Source organism: Eriocheir sinensis, chromosome 37 (genome assembly GCF_024679095.1).
Source record: "Eriocheir sinensis breed Jianghai 21 chromosome 37, ASM2467909v1, whole genome shotgun sequence".
Lineage (NCBI taxonomy): Eukaryota > Metazoa > Arthropoda > Malacostraca > Decapoda > Varunidae > Eriocheir > Eriocheir sinensis.
The window spans coordinates 4,172,941-4,200,176 of NC_066545.1; the positions used below are offsets into that span (position 1 = coordinate 4,172,941).

Below are 27,236 nucleotides of genomic sequence, written 5' to 3' on the forward strand. Positions count from 1 at the left end.
TTCTTATCCACTTGCTATATACCGTTTTTCTCGATTAGACAGGAAGGAAAAAATACTCTGGAATGATATGTGGAAACTAATGTGTCTCTGTGTCTATTTGTCCCTTATCAGTATATGTCAAGACCTAATTTCACGCGTTGTTTGATCGGTTTTATTTGCCTTGTACAGATATTGATGATTGATTGATAGTTTATTGTTGCAAGAAGGGAGGACTTGTACAGTATATATAGATCACTTGCTATTTACCGTTATTCTCCAGTATACAGACAGTTGAATAATTAATCTGAGTATGCATCCATTTTAATTTAATTGGCCCTTTTCAGTCTATGGCAAGGAGATAAATCACGGCATTTCCCTGTTTATTTGCATTTAGTCACTCTTTTGCCATTTTTCTCCTTTAAATGGGAAGAAAAGTACTCTGGAATGATATGTGTGGAAAATTAGTGTGTACATACGTCTATCTGGCCCTCAATCTATGTCCAGGACCTAATTAATTACCTATATTACGTACGGTATTTAATCTCTTTATCATTTTTTCCTTTGCTTTCTTATAATCTCGGAGCAATCTTTACGGTATCATGTTTATTGTAAAACGTGAAACATACCAATTAGCACATTATCAAAAAGAAACGTGGGTCGGGCTGGTCCAAGGAGTCTTCGAGCTGGTCCACCCTCTTGAAGGTCGCGGTTAGGAGGGATGGAGTGGGTTACGGTTGATGCACACTATAATTTGGTTTTCACAATCAGAGGAACTGTTGCATGGTTAGACTAGGCCACTAATACAGTTTCCCATATCCGGATCCTGCGGTACTACATGTGTTTCTAGCAGTTTTTCATTCACATTACAAAATCTTCAAGAGTGGGCCTTTTCAATAATCTAGTTCCTTTGCAGGCTGAGCTTCCTGCCCCCAGTTTATCCAGATCCACGGTAGAGGCTGCGTGCAATAAACCAATCATTCACAAAACCTCAAAATGATTCACCTACCAGTGGGGATTCTCTTCGATATAGCTGCATTGCTTTTGGACTGGTCTTCGAATCATGCCTCTATTGATCTCATGAAGTATGGATTCGACCAAGTATTCTCTAGACTCCATAGGTTTGACTTAAGGGCAATGAAATAATTTTTAAAGGTGTATTTCATCCCCTTCATAGTTAGTCATTTATGTATCGAGAGAAACCAGGTTGCCCTATAATGGTGCAGCAGTGGGATATTAGCCATTGAGTCTGTGGTGGGTGAAGCCCTATTACCCTGGGTTGCAGCTAAGTGTGCTAACCACTACACTAAAGGTGCCTATCCTACATAGAAGAGTGTTACAAGGTTCACCCAGAAGTGCATTTAGATACTGAAACCTTGAGATTTTCACCAGTGGGGAGTGGCTGTGAAAATATGACAGGAACAGTAACCAGACGGGATCAAACCAAATATTTTCCGTACAGTGAGTTAATTCTAGAAGTACCGTATATAACGAGAATTTAAATTTATAAGTGTTGACCCTGGCTGGGGCTAGTCTTATATATATATATATATATATATATATATATATATATATATATATATATATATATATATATATATATATATATATATATATATATATATATATATATATATATATATATATATATATATATAATCCATCTCTGATTTTCACTTTCCTCATCCCATCAGGTGTCATTTACACCAATAAACCCTCCAATAGGAAAATGTTTATGAGCTTTATTATCAACATTCAGTATATTATATATGAATTTAGTTTGCTACAGGTCACAGTATATAGTATACATTACTGTCATGATATGGATACACTGTGGTGCCTTAATATATACACAATATACCTCTGGGGTTAGTCTTTATACTGGCTATTTTAATCAATATATAAGAAGATACATAAATAACATTATATACTTAGGAAGCAAACAAGGTACATAAAGTGACATTTTCAGTTGATATGAAGCGTATGGAGGCCAAAACAAAGGGGTATTTAAGCTATAACTAACAGCTGCAATATATTTGTTCTTAGTGTCCTTTAGACAGGACTGGTTTAGTTACATGACTAGTAATAGCTTCTGATCATTCATATTGGTTGCTGGTCAGCCTTCCACAGCTATACAGCATCCTGGCACACCTGCAACCAAGGGAGTGATGCCCTCCCCCACTAAAAGTTATTGAGTCCTGCCTAAGAATGGATATAGTCTTCATTACATCACAAGTCATATTTATTACTCTTGCCTTCACTTTAGCCTCTTTTCCTCAACCTTAATAAAGACCAGTATTTTGGTGCTGGTATGGTAGAAAATTCTCTAACATGAGAACAATGTTTGTTGTTTTTTCTTCAGCATGAAGAGGTGAGGAGGCAGAGGCCATGTTGAAGAGTGGCTTTATTAATGACATTTTGTGAATGACTTCTATGGAGAGCCTTGCAGAGGATCAATAATAACATGTGCTTCATTCCTGATGCCTCAACATGATTTCTACCCATATTACATATTTTCCAGTGAAAGAAAATTGGACTGACTCATTGACTTTATTCTGGAGGTTTTGTGGAAAACTTCTACAAAAATTTAAGCATCACAAATAAATATGGTATTTCTTAAAACAACTTTTCTTATTGTGTTCTATTGAGAGGTCTTGGATTTAACTAAAGAGAACTTTGCATCTAATATTTTTTGAAAAAAGTCTTTGGAGGGAAATGTTTTCCGTAAGGCATCAAGAATAAAGTATGCAATGCCTCGACTTCTTTGGCTCTACACAAACCAACATTTTATATTCCTTTGAGATTCATTGCAGGGTTCTACTCTGCCACCTATCTTCTTGGAACAAATTTGATGCAAATAGTGTTTATTGGAAGGAGTATCTCTTAATTGTACTGGGTTCCTAATATCAGCAAATCAAACAGGCAGGACATAAAATAGGGGTGGGACTTTAGGCAATTAACCTTTAATTACATTACAATGGTTCTTGCCTTTTGAATGGAAGAGGGCATAAATCATGTTTACTATGGAAAAATGATTAGGTAGTATAATGTTATTGGAATAATAGTGCTCGCTGGGTAGCAGAGGGAGACATCATTAAGAGTGAACAGGCAATGCTTAAGTACAGGTCTAGAAGGCACCTCCAAACCCCATACATACAGGTCGTTACCTTTGTATGGGCCATATGAGGTCACCAGTAAGGACAAAATATATTGGATATGTAAACATAACTGGTCTCTAAATTGAAGGCATTGGCCTCAGACTGCTCTGGTCATAACATGTCAATCCAGACATGAAGTTATAAAAGTATTTATAAACTATAATCATAACAAACTCCAATGCACCAAGCTGCAATTATTTATGTACTACCAAGGAGTTTGTTTAACAAAAAGCTTTACATGTCATTATATTTCACAAAACAGTCTTCATCATATTCACTTTCTAAGGTCTGCCTTTTGTTTCCTTTATAGCAAAAATATGCATGCACTTAATTTTCCAGGACCCATGAGGTTAGTATTTTATCATCTTAAACCTTAAAACATTACATTTGCCAGAACCAAAAACTCATTACTTCTATACAAAAACGCTTAATTTTAACTGCAACAAAAACTGCACTGAAGGCAGTGCACTCCCTCCCACTGCACCAGACTGTACACTTCATTGCACTGCACAAAACACTGTACAACACTCATCCCATTAAACCAAAGACTGTGTACTCAATCCCTCTACACCAAAGATGGCACCCAATATATCATGCCACTAAACACTAACCTCATGCTGCATCATCAAGTTTTCATCCTTCAGCAAAAAACTTTTCTTTGAACTCTCTCCAGCTACCTCATTGGAGTAATATATAATTACAGGCAATACAAAATTCTGCTACTGTTTACTTTTCTTATGTGGTATATTATGATTATTTGTAAATGGGTGAAATAATGCAGCATTTATTTGTAGAAATAAAGGTAAATAAATAAAGCTCCCATGAAGGTATCCTGAGTGTTACACCAATTACAGATGAAACGTGTTTCAAGCCTTGTTCAACTTCCTACTATTTAAAGTCTACACTGTTCTCTGTAACCAACCCCTATGTAAGTCATAAAAAACAGGGCCAGGTTTACATTTTCCTTTGGTTCAGTAACACTGAGGATTTGTTTTTGGAGGATGTGTGGGTAGAACAAGTTTGTGGTTAAACTGCAAGGCATAAAAAGAAGTTATAAAAGACTTTGTTTATATTAAAATGCAATTGATTAAATTATGTTAGGCTTGCATATCTGTAATAGCATATAAAGCTCTTTTTGGAAGGGCACTGTGAGGCACTGGCAATAATCACACTTGAGGACTCCACACAAATCTGCCAACTGAGATTCAAATACTTAATACTTTTATATATGTGCTTCACCCTATAGTGTGCTTGGAGATCAAATAATACTTTTCTTGTGTCTTTCACCCTAAACTGGTAAGTTGGGACGGTGGGTGGAAATGAAGGGTGGCGGATGAGAGTTGAAGGAGGGGAAGGGCCTGTGGGCAAGTATCTTCCTATGGAAAATTACTTGCTATAAAGGCAACCCTTTTCTGTGGGGTAATATTCTACTCTGCAGTAGTGTTCTGTTTTTGGATGGTATTTTTTGTGGGGTGGCATTTTGTTCTGGGGTAATATTTTGCTACGGTGGTGTTCTGCTACAGAGATGATATGTTACTGCATGCTCGTCCTATAGCAAATTAAAGGCAACAAGCCAAATACAAAAAATTCAAGCTGTTGCAATTGGAAATATGCTGTTAAAACCAGGGACATTTGAAGGCTCATATGAGGCTTGCAGACCCTGACATTCTGAGGGTTAAGAGCATGAGAGACAACTGCTTACCCTAACCCTAAGAGGAGAGGAGATAGTAGTATAATATTAAAAACAATGTATTCTTTGTCTGGTTTCACTTGCACTGTCCTCCTAAGGAGGGTGGGCACTAAAGAGGGTCTTGTGCTGAAGAGAATAAAAGACATAAGCTTGAACAACACTTGGCAAGCCGGGTTTGGTACCTGTACGCCAGGCTCATGATCTACCCTTTAAATGTTATGACCCCATACCTACTTTGTGCTAGGTGAATTGGGGCTTCTGCAGGAGATGCAGCACACCCATTTACTAGCCACCAAGCAAGGACATAACAACCCAGACTTCTTGGTTTTGTGTTAAGCTTGCATTACAGAACACTGAAAGGACATCAGTCATGTTCACCTTAAAGGATGATTAGAGTAAGAGAATTTGACCAAAGAAAAATGTTCCCTCCTTAGTTTTTCCCTTAATTGTCATCACAAAATATTTCTTAACATCTAATCTTACTAAAAACAATGAATTATATATTAAAGAATGTCACCTGGAATGTATAGGTACTTGGACACACACTCACACACAAGCAGACACACACGGATGGACGCACATGCACGCACACACACACACACACACACACACACACAGATAGGATAGAGATGATCTCTTCTTAACTGCAAGAATGCAGGGGCTGAGAGGACATAGGAAGAAACTTAATAAAGGAACCTGTTTGAGTGACTTAAAAAAGTATAGTTTTCCACATCGAAGTGTTAACACATGGAACAGCTTGCAGGAAGAGGTGGTGGAGGCGAACAGTGTCCAACAAATGAAGGAAAGGCTGGATAAATGTAGATATGGAGGCGGGACTATTAAAGCTTAGCTTGGGTCCGGTAGACTACAAATAGGTAAATACACATACACATACACCTGCAAGGGTCAAAACAATATTTAATTTTATATATATTCTTTTAAGTTTAAGTTCCATGGTGTAATGGTTAGCACTCCTAGCTATGAATGTGTGGACTTGGGCAGTCGGCATGCAGCCCACCCACCTGGTCCTCCTCCCTTTGACTATATTAACAGATATCTGCTGCTGTAGTGGTTAGTACACACAGCTTGAGTCTGAATCCTTGGCCAGGATAAACACTGTATGTTGCTCTCCGCAGCTCACCAAGCACAGGGTGTATATGGATGCCAATTGTAGAGTTGCAATCATACATTTCAGAAAATGGGATCATGACAACATATATTGGAGCTTGAATTAGGAGGTGGTGAGCCTGACTTGCATATTTCCGCCAAGAAAAAACATTGGATGTATTGTGGGTAAAATCAACATATCTGAGTGTTCATGCTCAGCACAAGAAAGACAGCAAAGGTAAAATTTGCGAAGAAAATTGAATCTGAAAAAAATATTTACAATAGTGTCACTGATAACAAGAAAGGAACTTTGGAGGATGATTATACGAACATTCACTTCATTGCTGCAGCACACAATACACTATATGAGGGAGACTAGAGACTTGTATTGCACTACACAGATATGACCGGGTGACTACGGCAGCATATAGTTGTATATGAAGGTAGGGTGTATACAAAGATATAATAGTTAGAAGGCTATGCTGCCTACAAAGCCATGTAGTAAAGTGTTCTCATTACTTGTATTGGGGGAAAACACTTACTCATACCTCATCAAATGGAATGTAAGATATAAATTAAATACACATATGCAACTTCATTCAAACTAGATATATTGCATTACCTTAAAAGGAACTGAAAACTTTAGAAAATACCAAATTAAATTACCTTAGAATCAGGTTTGAACACAAAATACTTAGAGTTGTACTTGCGAACATACTAAATTAATCCAAATCAGCATTATATATAAACATTCTATATATAGATAACAGACAAAATCTTCTAGTTATTTCTGTTAAGAATAGTTTGTAATAGATTTGCACAGTGCCAACAGAACTCAAGAAAGCAAAGATAAGCAGGATGACTTGACCTGACTAAAGACAATCCGACAAACTAGTGTTTAGAAATCACACACACACACACACACGCACACACACACACACACACACACACGCACACACACACACACACACACACACACACACAAAACACCACACAATATTTAGGTGGTCATTCTCACACTCGTTGGATTTCGAACAACTTGACATCAGTATCATACCAGATCGGAGGGTCGACGTTTCTGTAGATAAAGAGAAATAATGACTTCAGTTTCCTTTCTACAGAATGTAATAGTAGACAATCACATACATGTAGAGAAACACATTTATGCACACATACAAAACAAGCAAATCAATCAATCAATATATTGGCACAGACACACACACATCAATAAGTGTGTGTGCATCATCATTGTCGTTTAACGTCCATATTTTCCCATTCAAGGTGGGGTTGGACGGGCGATGACTCTCCTCCACATCTGTCAATCTTGTGCCATATATTCCTCTCTTCCCAATACGTATATTCATATCCTCCATCACACATCTGCTCCACTTTTTCTTAGGCCTTCCCACTGGCCGTCGTCCCTCAACTCTCAACTCCTCCACCTCATTTAACATGCCCCCCTCTGCCCTTTTCACATGTCCAGACCATCTCAATTTTCTCTGCCTCAATTTAACAGAAAGGTCCACAACCCCACACATCTCCGCCACTTCACTGCTTGACCTTCCATCCTGCCACCTCACTCCTGCCATGTGTCTCAGCATCCTGCGATCACAACTGCACAGAACATCCATCAGTCTGTTCGTCAGTGCCCATGTTTCTGCTCCATACAAAAGAACACTTCTCACACAGGCCTAGTAAACTCTTCCTCTGCTCCTCAATCCTATGTTGCGGTTCACTAATTGACTGGCTATTTCATGTCATCTATCTCATGCAGCTGCTACCCTCACTCTCACTGCTCTCTCCACTCCTGCTTCACAGTCCAACACATCTCCCAGGTAACAGAACTGCTGTACTTCCTCCAACACACCTCCGTCCACCACCAGCCCAGCATCCTCGTCATCATCACTACCATCATCATCATCCCCCTCCCTCACACATTTTGGACATACAAAGTTCTATACCCCTCGCAGATTTCTCAGACCTGAGCATCATTGATGACACCATTTATTACACTCAGTACACCACACAGAATTTGCTCCCACTCCTCTTCCACAGCATCCACATGGCCATTTTCCTGAATGAATCTTTTCTCTTGCCTTATTTCCAGTCACCATCAATTTTGTCTTCTCCATGTTTATTTTTAATCCCCTCTGCTCCATTTCTTCCTTCCATCTGTTAAACATGTCAGTCACTTCTTCCTTTGATTCTGCTGTCAACACCAGATCATCAGCGAACAGTAGCATATATATATATATATATATATATATATATATATATATATATATATATATATATATATATATATATATATATATATATATATATATATATATATATATATATATATATATATATATATATATATATATATATATATATATATATATATATATATATATATATATATATATATATATATATATATATATATATATATATATATATATATATATATATATATATATATATATATATATATATATATATATATATATATATATATATATATATATATATATATATATATATATATATATATATATCACAGTTGCTGTCCATATACAGGGGCCTTGTCCGCCCTCATATGGAGTATGCATCTCATGTGTGGGGAGGCTCTACTCACACAGCTCTTCTGGACAGAGTGGAGTCTAAGGCTCTTCGTCTCATCAGCTTTCCTCCTCATACTGAGTCTTCTACCTCTTAAATTCCGCCGCAATGTTGCCTCTCTTTCTATCTTCTATCGATATTTCCACACTGACTGCTCTTCTGAACTTGCAAACTGCATGCCTCCCCCCCTCCCGCGGCCCCGCTGCACTCGGCTTTCTACTCATGCTCATCCCTATACTGTCCAAACCCCTTATGCAAGAGTTAACCAGCATCTTCACTCTTTCATCCCTCACGCTGGTAAACTCTGGAATAATCTTCCTTCATCTGTATTTCCTCCTGCCTACGACTTGAACTCTTTCAAGAGGAGGGTATCAGGACACCTCTCCTCCCGTATTTGATCTTGCTTTCGGCCACCTCTTTTATTTCTTTTTAGGAGCAGCGAGTAGTGGGCTTTTTTTTTTTATTATTGTTTTTTTGTGTGTGTGCCCTTGAGCTGCCTCCTTTGTTGTAAAAAAAAAAAAAAATATATATATATATATATATATATATATATATATATATATATATATATATATATATATCTATATATATATATATATATACATACAGAAGCCCCCCGCCGTTCACGGGTATTTGGTTTCGTGAGATTCCCGTGATCCGCGAATCCGTGATCGACGGGACTATAATCAAATAGGGAAAATAGGGTCTTGTTCTACCATCTCAATTGAATAAATAAATGGATTTCTAAGGCATTTCTAAGCATTGTTATTCAGTTTTACATACACATAAATCACAAATTAAATATGGACTGTAATAATTTAACACTCACTCTGTGGTTGTTTGTGGCGAGTGTGAGTGCGTAGGCAGTGGTGGTTGGCGGGCGAGTGATGTTTTTGCGGTAGTTATCGGTCGGAAACTACGAAAAAATGCAATGCGATGAGTACGATAGTTTGGCAATACTGCACTCAGCCAGTGGCATCAGTGTTTACTGGGCCCTTGAAAGGTAAGAACGCTGTATTGCTCGTCTTCCACCCTGCCGTCAAGTATTAGTGAATTTTCGTCTCTCTCCTTTGTGTTAATATTCATATGTATATCCATATACATCCAGTATATTATTGATTAATTTGAGTGTTTGCTGGGCCATTGGAAGGTCCAATTGTTGCTGTTCCTGCTGACGGTACGTCCGTACAAACTTTATACCCGTTACCCCACTGCCACTGTTGCAGTCTCCGCCTCGTTTGTTTACTCCTCAAAGCAGTAACCTCGAATCTCTAAGAAGGACCAGTTCTGGCAGGTCCCAGTAGTATCAAGGATTTTAAATGTATAATAATAGGATTTAGGGCCGTTTTCAGTCACTTTTCTTTGTTTTGATCGTTACCAATGAGCGGTGATCGCCACAATACTATTTCCACGTGAAACTGGCAGATGGAGTAGTGGCGGCTGCGGGGTTAGCCACGCCCAGCACCTTGCCACACGCACTCAACACCTGTCGCTTCCTCTGCAGCCACCACTACCCCATCGGCCACTTTCATGTGGAAATAATGTAGCGGTGATCGCCGCTCATAGGTAACGATTAAAACAAACAAAAGTGACTGTGAAAGTGGCACTTAGTAAGGATCAGACCACGTATATGCGAGTTTTCATCTGCGTTCGGCGGGGGGTGTCGCAATTACCCAACCCGTGAATAAGCAAATCCGCGAACAGTGGCGGGAGTCTGTCTATATATATATATATATATATATATATATATATATATATATATATATATATATATATATATATATATATATATATATATATATATATTTCCTCCTGCCTACGACTTGAACTCTTTCAAGAGAAGGGTATCTGAACACCTCTCCTCCCAAAATTGACCTCTCTTTGGCCACTTCTTTGATTTCTTTTGAGCAACGAGTAGTGGGCTTTTTTTTATTGTTTACTTTTTGTGCCCTTGAGCAGTCTCCTTTGTTGTAAAAAAAAAAATATATATATATATATATATATATATATATATATATATATATATATATATATATATATATATATATATATATATATATATATATATATATATATATATATATATATATATATATATATATATATATATATATATATATATATATATATATATATATATATATATATATATATATATATATATATATATATATATATATATATATATATATATATATATATATATATATATATATATACACACACACACACACACACACACACTAATAGTTATAAAAATAAATATATTGATGATGAAATAAATCACAAATGGAATTAATTTTCCGTCTCTCTGTCCCTCACCTGAGATATATGATGCCCCACATGTAGGTCCTGAACCAGGTGGCGGTGCCTGAGTTGGCCTGGTACTTGCGGATCAGGATGGGGTGAGGCACTGGGAGCAACCCGACCAGTGTGCCATGTTGCAGGAACCTCAGGATCTCACTCTCATCTGTCAGGCCCCTGGGGAAGACATTGCATGTCAATGCAGGAAACACAAGACTGAGGAGCACCTAAGGCAAGTATTTGGAAGCTGATCCAACAAGAAGGTAGACTGAAACCAGTTAGGAAATCCTCTAATTTAGGATACATGAAGTTGAAGTTTGTGACATTTTTTACCATGAAATTAAATTATTCTCTATTTTAACTTTATTGTGGTACTTTAATTCTTACCTTTTAAAAAAGTATGCTACATTAATCAACCCTTTAATATGTGTGTAAAAAGGAAAACTTTCCGAGAACATTTTATACGAAATGCAAACATTACCACAACAAATAAAGGGCACATTGGTTAGAGAACAAATGTGGTGGATGAAAGTGAATATACTGTTGTGGAGAACAAAAGTTGGGGCTGTACAAAAAAAAAAAAAAAAAAAAAAAAAAAAAAAAAAAAGTGCAAATAATTGGAAAAGAAGAAAAAGCAATTCTAATTTCAGAAAAGAAATGGAAACATGTGGCAGATGACGAGGTGTGAGAAAACTATCCCTGTAAAGTGAGAGGACAGGTTTAAATTGTTTTAAGGAGGAAAGTTGGAGAGGTAGAAGGCTTAGGCATGTAATGATAAAATGTATGTACAGGAAAAGAGGAATTTTTTGCAGTGTCCTCCCACAAAGATGTCTTGAGTGGCTAGACAGTTACAGTGGCTAGAAACAAATAAAATAACAACACAGACAAAAAGTTCACTTACTTATCAATACAGATTTTCTCTACTTGCGGCACCAAGACCTGCAACAGGCGCATGATAGTCTGGAGAGGCAGCTTGTTCTTCCAGCTCAGCACCCAGGCTGTGGTGGGTGTCCAGGGCTGGGCAGCACCAGTGCTGGTAGTGGAGGGGGCAGCTGAGGTGTGGCTCAGGCTGGGACCAGACGAGTCAGATACTCCAGACTGCATGGATGGGGTGGGGCTGTCTCCACGGCCAGGCTTGAATGAGGGAGGAATGATTTGTGATTTCATACATTAATGGAGAAAACTGAAGGGAGGGAAACTCCTGAAAAATTACCTTTTTTTTTAATTTCTTCCTCTTCTAGTAGGAATTGCAGTGTTCTATGTATATTGCCTCACCGTTCACTCTCAACTATAATTCAGCAACCAAATCTTTGTTCTTACATTCCTATGATATCAGGTTTGCTCCTCAAGACACACAAAAGAATGAATCACAATGCCTCTCTCTTCTGATTGCTTTGTTCATATTCATCAGGATATGGCTAGGCCAGCAACAAGCTACTGATGGGTATGTGCTGAAGTGGAGCACAGGATACCAGAACAATATGAGACAAGCGCAATATTTAAATCTTTTCACTGATAACTTTTTAGCTCATGTAAATAATCATATACTTACTAAACAAGACCCCAAACTGATTATGGTTGATATAGAGAAAGAATAAATTACTAACATACCTAAGTACAAGTATTCATAAATGTACACATTGGGTACACTGCAGGGTGCATTGGCAACATGCATTCAAGTAATCAGTCCTTCAGCTAATGCTGTTAACAGTGCCACTACTGACAATAACATAGTGATGGAGAGGCAGGCAAAAAGTAATGTGGGAACAAATATGTTGGTATAAAATATACCAGCTATCAGTAATATTGGCAGTAATTTAATTTCATTTGCTGAAATTCATGCTGAAATATGATAAAGTACATAAAAAGATTCTATATCAATGAAAATAAAGCATGAAAACAATGTAGGACATGCATCATTACATAACATAAGAACACTGTATCCTGCTGAAAATATAATATGTACCTTCATAAGACTGTTTTATATTGAAAGTTTATGACAAAAAAAGTCGTGATGAGAATAATGTATATAATATAAAAAAAATGCTGTCTGGTGCTGAAAATAATGTCATTACCAAGAGATGAAAATAAGGATCACATCATTACAAATTATGAATTAAGAAAACACTGATGCACTGAAAGGGAACACATCTCCGTGCTGACTGGAAACGTGTGCATCACAACAAACACTGACAACACCACTGCACTGAAAGAGAACACTATGCTGTGCTGAAACCATGTATCAACCATTCCACACATGAATGTAATCCTGTAATGAACATCACTTAGTCCCGGGGATCAAACCCAAGCCGTCCGAGGGCAGCATAACAGCTACGCCACCGATGACTTCTAGCTCATCGGTGGCGTAGTTGGTATGCTGCCCTCACCTCTACTCAGAAGGCTTGGGTTTGATCCCTGGCACTAAGAGATGTTCATTATGGGATTTTACGAATGTTATTACAGTCATAAAACAAATAGGACAGTACAATACTCAACTCAAGCTGAAACAAATTACAAAAGGAAAATAAAATCAATATCTCAGGCTGAAAAACAGTACACATGAAAGACAAGCTTGGTGAAGGACTGGATAAAGGCGTGATACACGTTTTGTGCTGAAAATATTATTTCCTGACACGGAAGAGAAAAGAAGACACATAAGGACCATAGCAAAAACAAATAAATGAAAACAATAAAAATATATGAATGCATTGTCTATACTTAAAACACATAAAGGAACACAAAATTAAATAAACTAATAAATGAAAAACAATCAATAAATCAACAAATAAATATATAAGCATATCAATAAATGAGTGTTGTTCACCATGATGGAGGAGGTGTGGGCGGGGGGTGGAGAACTGAGGTGAGAGAGGAGGAGAGTATGGTCTGCTTCTCCATCCACCCAGGCTCTCTCCTCTTCCTCCTCCTCCTCCTCCTCTTCCTGAGTTGTTATGGAAAGCAATATAACTTAATCTAATGATCAATAGTCCAGGTGGTTATTGTCTCCAATCTCTGCACACCCATGCCCTCTCTTCTGTTTTCCTCCTTTGGAATAAAACTTAAGAGAAATATAAGTAAAGAATAAGTTGAAGACATATACACCTGCAGACCCATCCTCTCTATTTCCTTTCCTTGTTTACTTCCTCTTCCCTTTCTTGGATATTTCTGTAGAAATATAAGCTGTTGAGTATTCCTGAATAAGAATTTTCTCACCCTTGCATAAAATTAATGATTACTCCATCTAATTGGTCACCCTTTCCTGTTGAGCTACAAGCAGTGACTGATGCAAGGATCTGAATATCCTTTAAAATCAAAGTGCCTCTGAACCCCAACTGTTATAGATGTTCCAAGGCATAATAACTATGCTAAGGACACCAGGATCTCTTCAGCTAGTTTTGTAGCCCAGATGGAACACCGTTTATCCTCCCTTTTGGATTGGTCAGTAAGCAAATACTTGGGGGAACCAAGGGAAGGTAAGCTGGTAACCCAGGTGTCATACCTGCCATGTCTTGGGGTAATGGGTAACTACTCACCCCAGGCTCAAGGGCCAAAGAGAAAAAGATGAGTGCTGATGCAATCCACAGCCAGGTGTGTGCTTACCACTTTATGTTTTCCTTCACCTCCAGTCATCCATTCATCAACATTCACTGACACCTACTAAAACTCATATCTTTCACAATATCCAAAACAAATATGTATTCAATAGTCAACCAGTGAAATAATATGAACCCTCAATCAAGCAACCATCCAGTAAAAAATTATCCACATTTGTAGTTTAAAACGAACTCTCCTCTTAATTTACTCAACTAAGACTAATTCCTGAGTTTTCATACATATATTCACAACCCTAACTGCCACACGAAAATAAAGCCCTCTCTTGCTCTCATGCACCCACCAATCACTCACTTGCAAACTTCTACCCCAGTGGTGCCACCCACACACCCAGTCCACACGCTTCCTCACCTTGTCACTCAGCTTGAGGTCTTGTATGGGAGGCAGGGTGTTGGGATGTGCTGGGGGCTGAATACTGGTACCCATTGGAAGTGGGGGACAATCCTGGGGGCTGTTGGTGGGGCTGGAGGGCACCTGGGGGGAGAGTGGCCCCACCAGCTCACCATTGGCTGTGGTGGTCAGGTCGTGCAACTGCTGGGAGGTTGGGTGAGCTGACTCCTTTTCTGTCATGTTCTCCAGACCTGCCAAGAAGGGAAAGTCAAACCATGGTGGCAGTGTCCACTGAAACTGTTTGGTAAAATATATATCTTTCGTCCATCAGTGTGGGGTTTTATTCACATTAAGAATACCACGTCACTGTGATTACCCCAGTCCATGTGTTACATATTCCCCAGCCAAGCCTCTCCATACACAGCAGTACTACTCACCAGGCATGGCAGCGAGGGTAGCAGTGTGTGTTCCCGGCTGGGCAGGCTGGGCGGGCAGGGCGCCCTCCATGGTGGGTGGACCACGAGTGGACTCTGAGGACGGGTGGCGGGCTAGGCAGCGCTTGCCACGTCTGCTGAGGGACTTGCTGATTGTGGAGCAGTCAGTTGGCAGGTTAGCCAGCGCATGAAACACTTGACGCTTCCTGATGACTGTGTACACCAGGTTGCTATTCCCTATAAACACATACATAAAGAAATAATATAAAGATAGTATACTTATGAGTGTGTGAAAGCTAATTACATTACAGGGTAAATAAAACTAGGTAAACACACAGACCTACACATGGATTTACTCACCATCAAACTGATACTGGATGATGTTGTTGAAGGTCTCAAGGAGAAAGAACACAAGGTGGTGGTGGTATGGGGCAGAGAAAAGGAACCAGGGGGTAGAGAATGCCTCCAACAGGTGCAGCAGCTTGTTGGCAGCCACCATTGACATTGTCTTGATATATGGAGACACTGTGGTGGCAGAAGTAGTAGCAGTGGTGAAGGCAAATGAATAACAGAACCAGTGGTAGTGATGATAAAAAACTAACAAAATAAGCCAGTAATATAACATCTGAAACAATCAATTCTACCATTTATTTCAATGCACAATTAAAGACCTTCATTCAAAAAAGGGAAACCATCAGCATAATTAGTAAAAAAAAGTTACTTGAATATCATCACCCACCATTGACGAGGATGGTGAGGAGGCAGTCAAAGAGTGGCTGGAGGCGCTGATGTCCTGTCGTGATGATCTTGTGGAATACAACGATCATCAGGTCTGCGTGTGTGCCTGTGTGGGGGACAGGATGGGTGCAGGTGGCAGGTGATAATGTGATAATTGGCAGCACACCTGCTACTATACCATTAAGAACCATGTGCACGTCTCACTATGTTCACTTACCAATTACTACATATTCATTCCTATGTAGATAGTAGGATCTGACACAAAATGTCAATATAATGAAAGGGTTCCTAACCTATTGTAGGCCTATATTGCAAGAACTTTTTCATATGCAACTATTAGGAGATTGATAAATATTTGGAAAAAGAGTTAAAAATAATAATTCATCAAAATAAACACAAGAAAGATAATTCTAAGGCTCTTTACACCCACACTCACTATGCAACAGCCTAGACAACAAGATCCTCCTGTTCAAAAACTTGAATAAATTCAAAGACATCTTGACCAATTGAGGCTTTGAGACCAGACCACATGAAGGTATCTTATTTTCTGTTTATCTCAACTAGGTAAACATTCTCACACAAGGACACTTGCCTGTGAACACTGGGATGTCCATGGGCACAGATGCTGTGTATGGTTTGTTGAGCCGCACACCAAAGTTCCTCTCACCACTCAGCAGCAGCAAGATGAAGACTCCAATGTGCATCAGTCCTACTCTTGCTGTGAGATGGGTTGTAGAAGGTGAGGCAGTTTTAGGCAAGTACTATATATATAATCATTCACATCAATTTTCCTGAAGGCAAGCAACCTTTGAGGGAACACAAAAAGGAATTTTATAACAGAGAACAACTTTTATCTAAGGATCCAACCAATTTTACATTCAACTAACTTTTTATGCTATAATCACTTTTTTAATGCAATATATATAAACTTTCCACAATAACGCATATTAATTTTTAAACGTCTTAAAGAGAAAACCTAAATGTAAGAAGAAGAGACATGGAGGGAAGGTGGGAGGTAAGAAGAATTGAGTGTACAAGTAAAGATGGCACAGGGAGGGACTAGTGAGGACCTGTTGTCATCCACTTTAGGGGGCTTCAAGGAGCAGCCATCAGAAAAGAAAATATAAGCCACCATCACGCTACTAATGCCACCCAAAGTCACCCATTTTTAATCAGGACACAGCATGGGACACTCACATTGGTCAGCTCGAGCATCATTGAGGTGGAATAGGATGGGCACCAGGATGTCCAGTACATCACTGCTCTTCAGGACATAGAACAGGAATTTCTGTTGGGAAAAGAAAAAGATGTACTTTTAGAAATTGGGGACTTTTATAAAATGGAAGGACAGTGTTAGAGATGGACTGCAGGCTGAAAAGGAAAAGATGTATGCCAAATCAAAAGATTTCAGGATATAAATCAGAAACTTTTGTAGGAATATGCAGGGTGTGGTATACAAAAATATATATCCCACAGTTTTTTTTCCAGCTCAAACAAAAACTATGTTTTGTTACACATGGAGGATGTGTTTGCTGAATGCATAGTTAGTGTATGCAGATCAAAACCACCCATACATGCCTTATTGTAGTCACAAAACTTCCAGAAGAAAACGAGGAGCTCCTGGTGAAAGTTGACCTTCTTGGAGGAGTGAGGGAGGTACGTCTGCTGCAGAGGGTTGTTGAGAAGCCGTGTGAAGCCGCGTAGCACAAAAGAAAAGTCTTCCTCACGGTGAATGCGGCTCAGGTAGTTGATGAACAGGTTACTGGGCATGGTGGGCTGAGGGTGAGCGAGTGACAGATGGGTAAGAAGCTGTAAGACTCTGCATTATGTACTTGGAGGGAAAGTGATAGAGAATCAGGGAAACATGGAAAGTGGAAAATGAGGTTCAGACAGTTGAGTATTGGACTGCTGGAGGCACAGGGGCGAGAGGGGACATAAAGGTGTATGAACCCTTTTTATTTTTTTCCAGGGGGACCAAATAAAAAGGTAGATGAGAGAATGCGAGTACAATAGTACAAAAATATATCGTATGAAAAAAAGTAAATGGAGATTCTTTGGCTGCAGGCATTCCTTGATGAGGTGCAAATAAGCATGTGGCATTTGGTCAGATGCTTCTTTCCTTCTCTACTTTCTTATACTGGTTTGGTGGTAAACAATGGTGGTGTTGAATGTGTATGATCCAACCACCTAAAGAAGATTGTAACTGGATTAGATCAGACTAAGTTAGATCAAAACAGGCTGGGTTAAGTTCCTCTGCCCCTTCTGTCTCACCTCATCTTGGTTCACTGGTGAGGCGGAGGTGACATCATGGTCAAGGGTGGTGATGAGGATCTGTAGTGCCACTTCCACCAGGGGCTCTCGGTAGTCTGAGAAGAGCAGGTGGTTGTAGGGCACTCCAAGGCCGGTAGGGTTGTAGCCACACACAGTATTAAGCAGCGAGGTGAAGAGTGGCAATGCATGGCGGTTGTCAGCCCAGGTGAATGCAGCAATCCACCTGTTTTCACTCACCTCTGTGGAGCAAAAGGGAAAGGGGCATTACAAGGGACTAAGCCTGTGAAGTGTCTACATGATAATATGGAATGAATGAATAGAGGGGTTGGAATAAATGGAAAAGAGGGAAGAGATTAAAAGGGAAGGGAAGGAAGAACAAGGAGAGGAGAGAATGTGAAGAAGAGATTAGAGTAAAATAAAGTGGAGGAAGGGTAAAAAAAGGAAGGAAAGGGATAAGATGAAAGAAGTATGGAAAGATGAAAAAGGGGAAAAATTAAAATGAAAGGAAAGGGAAAAGAAGCAAGAACAAGGGAAGGGGTGGGTAGGGATATGTGGAGACCAAAGAAGATGATGAAATAAGGAAGAAAAGAAGAAGAAAAGGGGGAGAAATGAAAGTGAAACAGAAGAGAGAGGGAAGCGGAGGAAAGGGGTAGGGGTAAGTGGAGACCAAAGAAAATACTGAAATGAGGAAGAGAGGATGAGACAGGGATGCATAGGAAGGGTGCCTGGCATACCTGAGGAGGGCTGGTAGATGGTCTGGCTGAAGCAGGTGAGAATCAACTTCAGAATCTCGGTCCGGTTGGTGTCATGGGCCGGCAGGTGAGGGGGGGAGGAGGCAAAGCCCACACCTGCCTCCCAGATGTACTCACAGCTGTCGATGCTTTGCAGGTCCTCATGTTTGTCCTGCAGGTGCAAGGAGAAAGAGGACAGGTGTGTTGTAGGTGTGAGAAGAGAAAGAGGACAGGTGTGTTGCAGGTGTGAGAAGAGGACAGGTATGTTGCAGGTATGAGAAGAGAAAGAGGATAGGTGTGTAAAATGTGTGCATATGATTGCCTGTCCATATTTTCACACAAATCCAAATATACACACACATACAAGTGGGTAAAAACAAACATGGGGACATGTATGTGTACGTAATTTTATTCTTGTATACACAAACAACACTACTGTTACATCTACTACTACTACAACTACTACTACTACTACTATTACTTCTACTACTACTACTACTATTACTACTACTACTACTACTACTACTAATAATAATAATAATAACAACATTAACAATATGAAAGGAACACTCACTGGTCCTGTCTTCTTGTTGGTGGTGACAGTGAAGTCTGGACAGAAGAGGAGATCCTGTGGAAGGAGCGAGATTTATATGAGAGTAAGACAACTTCTTCCAGTACAGATATCTGTCTCTTATGCTCACCATTGATATAAGTCTATAGAGAGTCCACTTGATGTGATCAACGAATCAATGTGTGTTAATGACACACACACATGTACGCACGCACACACACACTTACACAGAGGGCATGGATAAGGCTGTGGGCCAGGGGAACACTCTCCCCCTCCCCCCCTGCTGGCAAACTTGACCAGAAGAATGCCCGCCAGTCTGGGTCCTCAAAGATGTAAGGCAGTACGCGGGTCAGGATTCTCACACAGTTCAGTACTGAGGTGGAGGACAAGGAGAAAGAGGTTAAAATCATATAACAAACATTACCTAAAACATTACCAACAGGATCCTTGCATAATTCAGGATTCAAATCAGAATAAAATAGCTATGGTACATAATCATTATCACAATTACTAACCACACTTCAAACAAAAGCAAAAAATGCTATCAGATCCCTTAAACCTAAAGGTAATCCTTTCAGTTGATGCACTTAGCAGAAATAACTAAATGAGGATTCATCTTAATCTCATTAAATTTAGTGGTCACATTCTTTTATTCACTTCTTATGACATTCAAAATACATACATCTTTTTAACCGATAAACCTCATAGCATGTACATATAGTATATCAGTGATGATGGCTTTCAAAATCACACAGTAAGATACAATAATGAGTAACACAAGAGTACAATAAAAACTGCAGAAAGAGGGCACTGAATTAATTAACTTCAACCTCTCACAGATGACTTACCAACTTGCTGCTCTTGCTGTGTGGAGCATCCTGTGTCTGCTGCCCTCACCAGCCTCTCCACAGCCTTGTAGCACAGTGTGGCCAAGTTTGACGGCGCCTCCTCTCGTAGGGAGCGAATTTCACATGCAGGGATGAGGGCAAACACATCCTGGACTGAGGTGACCTGCTCCCCCCAGAACTGCTCCCAGAAGTTGTCATCACCTGCATCTATGGGCTGGGAGGGAAAATGAGTAAGGAATTGTCTGGTCTATTGGTTAGTAGCTAGAGCAGTGAGTCATGTTAAAAGAGGTGACCTGTTCCTCTCAAAACTGTTCCCTGAAGTAATGAACAGCATCTATGGGCTTGGCAGGGGCTTGGTAAAGGTGGATATATTGTTATTTTAGAAGTAACTCATTGAAAACTATTTATTACTTTTAAATTATATCTTTCTGAAAGTGTTATTAGCTGACATAGTTTTTCATGTACCTTAATGCCTATATGACTTAGTAAGAGCTTATTGGTACCATTTTTGTAAAAATTATCAAACTAGCGACAGTTCAGACACGAAAAGCAACTATCTGAACTCTAAAATTAATTCGACAAATGCATCATGATGGAATTTCTTCAGTAATGTCTTCACAAAGCTTGCAGTCATTGCTCCATCCCTAATAATTTTGCCAGAAGAAAGAAAAGAGTTGAAGAAAAAAGAATGTCCCTATGCATGATGTGAAGGCTATTGAGATAATCGATGTGGGCACTACTTGAGTTCCTGGTGAGGAAGTTCAATCTGTTTGTGAATAATCTGACAATGTTCAAATCAGAAACCCTCTAGATAGAAAGAATGATGCTGATGTTGGCGATAGGGATCCACAAACTATGACATTTTTGGGACATGCTCCTGTTACATCAATGGAGATGGAAAGATTATTCTCAGTCTTCCAGCACTTTCTCTGTAATAGTAGGCAAGGGCTATTTTTTGAAACAGTAATCTTGTCATTGTGCATAGAACTCGTGAAATCTGCAGCCGTGTTTGGTTTGCAGTGTTCATAATTATTATAGAAGCAGCTCAGCTAACATTTTCCTAATAAAAGACTATTTTAAATCTGTCAAAGCTTGAATCATCTAAAAAAAATGTACCTCTTGTTAATGAACCATGACTTTCATTAACTCGGAGAAAAACAAATTGATTATGTACTTGTATCCAATAAAAAAATAAAAAAAAATTATCCATTTGACTGAATACTTGAGAAGAAAACGACACTTGGGGGAATATTTACGAAACCCTAGCCACCTCTGGCATAGTTAATACTTACATCATGGATTTCTTTTTGGTCCCTGATTGCAGTGCAGTCACAAGTGACTTCCGGAAAGGAGAAAGAATCCAATTCAGGGACTATTTATTGTTGAAAATAGGGGATAATAATTATAACAGCTAACAGGGGGCTCTGCCCTCCCTGGACCCCCCTCATGTATATGCGACTTATTTCTGCGAGGAGGTATTTCTCGCAACACAGCGCCATGGCAGCCGCCAGAGGTGACGCTTCCGTGAATTATTATCCCCTATTTTCAATAATAAATACTCCCTGAATTGGATTCTTTCTCCTTTCCAGAAGTCACTTGTTACTGCACTGCATTCAGGGACCAAAAAGAAATCCATGATGTAAGTATTAACTTTGCCAGAGGTGGCTAAGGTTTCATATATATTATCCGACACTTGTTTCAATCGATTACTTTAAATGGCTGTTGATCAGTTCCAGAAAGATGTGTGGTAATAACAACAGAAGCAATACATCTAATCTAAATCATTATGTACTTTTGAATATACTTTTATGATATTTTCCCGATACTATGACGACACAACAAGACACGGAGAAAAACTCATACGAAAATTTAAGTATAATAACTGTGTGGGGTAGCATCCAGGTGTCTGTATATTGGTAAAAAGAATCTTAAGCACTATCCAAGTTTATAAGGGTGAGGGGGATGATGCAGTCATGGTTTTAAAATTACTGGGATCCATGAAAAAGCATCACATACATAATAAAAAACATATAGACCTAAACAGTGTTCCCTGAATGAGCAGACATGGATGTGAAAAATAAAAGAAGCAGAGACATTTAAGCATAAAAGGGGGAAGTCAAAAACAAGGTCACATTTCCCTAAAAGTTTAAAAGTTCAGACACTCCCTTACCCTCCCGGCCTGGCCCCTGAACCCCGTCCCCAGCAAAGCTCCCTCCTCCCCAGCATTCCCCGCCTTCCCCTCCCTCTTTCACTGCTCCCCCACGCCCACGCTCGCCTACAATATGTTTGCCTTCGTCGCGCCTCTCTCCCCTCCCCCGCGCCCCCTCACCTGCGTCTTGGTCGTCAGCTGCACCACGGCCTTCCTGAAGTGTAGCTTGGTGTCTGCATTGCCCATCACTCGCTGGTATCACGCCCTGGAGTGTTCCGTTGGTCTGGATGCGGAGTGAGGTGGCGGGCGGGGGGAGGCGGCGGGAGTGTTTGCGTCGGTTGTGCTCCGCGGCCAGACGCTTCACACACGTCAGAGGAAAGCATTTATTCACTCCTAACCACGCTCTTTGATTGTATTTTTTTTACTGTAACTCCAGTCCCCACAACACTCACTGCTGGTAATATCGCGTGATTTTTATAATATGCATAATATGCATAATGCATACTACATAAATTTATAATATGCGTAAGACCTATAATATAACCCTTCTTCAGTTACATAAACAACAGAAAGGCGATCAAAAGTGGTATTGGACCTTTAACAAACAGCGACGGTGCACTAGTGACTGACAGCCAACACATTGCAAACCTCTTAAACAATTACTTTTCCTCGGTGTTTAATACTAACAGTCTTCCTCTCGCTACCACCAACACCAGTACTATTGTAAATCTCGAGCATGCATTGCCTAATTTTGAAATAACAACCGATGAAGTCCTTAAAGCTCTCCATTCACTTAAAACAAATAAAAGTCCTGGACCTGACAAAGTATATCCAACTCTGCTGAAAGAAACAAAGAGCGAAATACTCTCCTCCCTCACAACCGTATTCAATATGTCCTTGCGACAAGGCATCGTCCCCTCAGATTGGAAAAAGGCTAACGTGACACCGATTTTCAAGAAAGGAGACAAAAAAGTACCAGGTAATTACAGGCCCATTAGTCTAACTTCGGTTGTAGGTAAGCTACTTGAGGGCATAATTAGAGACAAATTGTGAATTACCTTGAAAGCCACTCATTGATTGGGGACTCACAACATGGCTTCCGAAACAAAGATCCTGCCTATCAAACCTATTAACCTTTTATAACGACCTCTTCACTGTTTATGACGTAACCAAATCACTGGACGTAGTCTATCTTGATTTCCAGAAAGCGTTTGATAAAGTCCCGCATCATAAATTACTTTACAAATTAAAGCAAATAGGTATTGACGGTCAAGTAAACCAATGGATCGCGAATTGGTTGAGCAACAGACAACAAAGAGTAGTGATTGACGGATTTAACTCAGAGTGGGCGCCTGTCACTAGTGGCGTCCTCAGGGCTCGGTCCTTGCCCAGGTGCTTCATTATTTACATCAACGACGTGGATGTTGGACTCAATAACCGCATTAGTAAATTTGCAGACGACACAAAGATTGGCAACGGTTCTCACTGACGAAGACAGGCAAAGCCTCAAAGAGGATTTGCACAATTTCAACGGTCGGATAGATGGGAGATGCCCTTTAACGTAGACAAGTGCCAGGTCCTTCAAGTTGGAACGAGGAATAAGAAGTTCGAATACGAAATGCGCGGCGTTAAACTCAAAAGCGTTCAATGCGTCAAAGACTTGGGGTCAAAATCGCGTCAAACCTCAAATTCTCACAGCAATGCATCGATGCAGCAAATAAAGCGAACAGAATATTGGGCTTCATTAAAAGAAACTTTGTATTCAAGAATAAAGATGTAATACTCCCGCTCTAAACAGTTTAGTCAGACCCCACTTGGAATATGCGGTACAGTTTTGGTCTCCCCACCATGCAAAGGATATTGCTAAATTAGAAGGTGTTCAGCGTCGGGCAACGAAAATGATCCCTTCCTTGCGCAACAAATCCTACGAAGAAAGGCTTTCTACCCTTAACATGTTCTCTCTTGAGAAACGTCGCCTCCGAGGAAAACTGATCGAATGTTTTAAAATACTTAATGGTTTCACGAATGTAGACAGATCAACATTGTTTATGATCGATGACACTTTGCGCACGAGGAACAATGGCGTAAAACTCAGATGTAGACAAGTAAATTCAGACTGCACCAAATTTTTCTTCACCAACGTTGTAGTGCGAGAATGGAATAAGCTTCCACCGTCAGTGGTCCAGTGTAACACGATTGACTCCTTCAAAAATAAGCTCGACCGTCACTTCCTTCAACTTAATATCAACTAGAGTAGAAATGCAACGTTTTGGAGTCTTCTGATTAATGTAAAATCACTTAGGTTTAAGGACAGACCACCAAGTCTGGACCATGGGGTCTGTGTGGTCTGATTTTCTATGTAAATCTATGTAAATCATCCGCGGTGAGCCACTCCACGTATTCCAAACGAAAGCATTATTCAACTCCCAGCCACACTCCTTAATTGGTTGTATTATTAAATAACTCAAGCCCAAGTTTTTTTTTATATTTTATTATTATTATTATTTTTTTTTTTAGATGGTGCATGTAGCGCCCATTAGCGGCGCAGGCGAATTTTGTTTATAGTGTCTGCCGTGGTAGCTATATATGACTCTTGCTTGGCCCATGCTGCCCCCCGATGCTCCTCTTGACCGAAGTCGCTGAAGTTAGGGTTGATAGAAAATCTGGGCAGCATGTGGGTAATCTTCCGCCACTCGGCAATGGTTTGAAAAGTCAGTGTGTTTCGGTGGGACTCGAACCACGCCCGCACGCTTACTCCTGCTCCATGCAGAAATGTGAATCCCTGCACAAAGCTCAATGCTTTTATTAATTATCAAGGAACTAAATCTAAAACGTGTGTAGCGGTAGCCTATATATAACTCTTTGAGCTTTTGTCCGTTTTCAAACACTTCAGTTTCTCATTGCGCCTCTACTCAAAGGCCACAGAAGTAAGTAGGTCTATATAGTTTTTTTTTCCCCAGTTAATGGTTCATAAACATTGTAAAGAAACTATTACGACTCTATTCAAACACTTCGGGTTCTCACTACGATTATGTATTCAAAGGTCACGGAGAACATTAAGCAGGTTTTCTTATGAGCCTTTTCCCTGTTCATGGTGAAGAAAGTGTAAAGAAGCTGTTACGACGTTATTCAAGGCCACAGGGAAGATTAGTCAGGTTTTCATGTTCTCGTTCATGTCGCAGAAACACACACACACACACACACAAAAAAAAAAAAAACGCTATCACTACACTGGCTTGAAACAGTCCACATGAAAATCCAAACAACTTATTATTTTTTGTTCGCGGTAAAGGAGAAATGTAAAGGATTAAAACATGTCAATTTCGGTCCAGATTGATTAATACAATGGCTAATATTCACAAGAGGAATACATATGTTTCACCTTTTGTCACTGCTGAACATCCTCAAAACATTTCTGGCATTACTTGCTCTTTGATTTCTGTGGAGGGGAAACTCGGGGAAGGTAAACTGTGGGAACCCGGATGTCACACTTGCCCTGCGTCCCGGAGTAATGGGTCCAAGGGGGTCAAGGGCCAAAGAGATGGAGATGAGCACCGAGGCCACGCGCAGCCATACCCTATACCCATGCCCAATGCCCTAAACTTCACTTAGGAACGTAAACGCACGCATGTATGCACTGGGAACAATCTGTCTCGCGTTGTTCCTTCCCTCGTGGTAAGTTACAAACTGTGCTACTGGAACTAACCGCAGCTTATGTAAATGTCCCTCAAGGCCGTGGGCGAGACATGGAAGGTTGCGGTGAGGATAATAATTGCACTCCTAAAATTCAAGGAGAGTCACGAACACTCACTCACGGGGGTGAACCACAGCCCACAGCCATGCAGGTGCGCCGGCCCACGAGTAAGCTTTGAGGCGAGATGGAAAACAACCTTGGAAAACAACCCAAAGACGAGGTGGAACAACTGAAATGAAGTGTTGGAAAGACGGACAGACACAACACAGCGTTTACAGCCAGTCCATCGCATTTCTTTATACTTTGATCGTTCATTCATAAAGCCGGATTCATGTGAGCCTTCTCCCGTGAAAACGAGGACACGCGTAAGAGATAAGCGCGATATTTGCAGACATTTTTATCTTCGCTATACTCTAAAGCGGCGCCTGAGTTCTCATAATGGATGGAGGGTCGTGGGCTGCAGGCTGGAGATGAATAGATGAGACAAAACAAAGAAAATGAAAACTAATAAGGAGGATAAGGGTGGATACAAGGTGCACTTTACTGAGTTTCACAGGGATATGAAACACACTTTAGAGGGAACCAGTGAGATGAATAAGGTTATGCAAAAGGAAATATTAAAAAAGAGAGTTACTGAAAGAGAAAAAAAGGAGCCTTCAGCGAAACTCAACACATCTACAAACAAATAGCGTCTTCTTCTTTCAGGGAGGGGAACTGAGTTATGTCACAGAATCAGTATAGGGGACATTGATATTTCAGGCAATTATTTTTAAACCAGTAAATATATTCTAACTTCCCTTTGGTCCTTTCCACCCTTCCACGTCTTCCCCGCCTCCACCCTTCTCCTGGCCCCTTCAGCAGCCTTTCTATCTCCTGTATGAAGCAACGGGCTGGACGATAAAGACGATAATACATTCATTCAAGTGCTTCCCTTTCCGCCATGTGTAATATCTCTCAACAAGCTTGCAACACTTCCGGTTATATCATCACACACACACACACACACACACACACAC

General features: G+C 39.9%; 1 protein-coding gene across 3 annotated transcripts; it reads right to left on the reverse strand.

Annotated features, from left to right (window-relative positions):
- Window positions 1–1,702: 1,702 nt before the first annotated feature.
- LOC127008086 (protein HID1-like) lies at window positions 1,703–23,023 on the reverse strand. Of its 3 annotated transcripts, XM_050879660.1 has the most exons (18): window positions 22,707–23,023; window positions 20,378–20,591; window positions 19,757–19,902; window positions 19,533–19,586; window positions 18,962–19,130; window positions 18,228–18,466; window positions 17,535–17,732; window positions 17,154–17,244; window positions 16,549–16,674; window positions 15,958–16,062; window positions 15,579–15,743; window positions 15,222–15,455; window positions 14,806–15,035; window positions 13,667–13,783; window positions 11,744–11,976; window positions 10,861–11,019; window positions 9,368–9,454; window positions 1,703–7,009 (listed from the first exon to the last, which is right to left on the reverse strand). In XM_050879660.1, the coding sequence occupies exons 1-18, from the start codon at window positions 22,770–22,772 to the stop codon at window positions 6,946–6,948; spliced, it is 2,697 nt and encodes an 898-aa protein (XP_050735617.1). In that variant the 5' UTR covers window positions 22,773–23,023; the 3' UTR covers window positions 1,703–6,945. The 3 variants fall into 3 exon arrangements, with proteins under 3 accessions (XP_050735617.1, XP_050735618.1, XP_050735619.1); XM_050879661.1 differs by lacking the exon at window positions 9,368–9,454 and having other exon boundaries at window positions 22,707–22,954; XM_050879662.1 differs by lacking the exon at window positions 13,667–13,783 and having other exon boundaries at window positions 22,707–22,953.
- Between the last annotated feature and the right edge of the window lie 4,213 nt (window positions 23,024–27,236).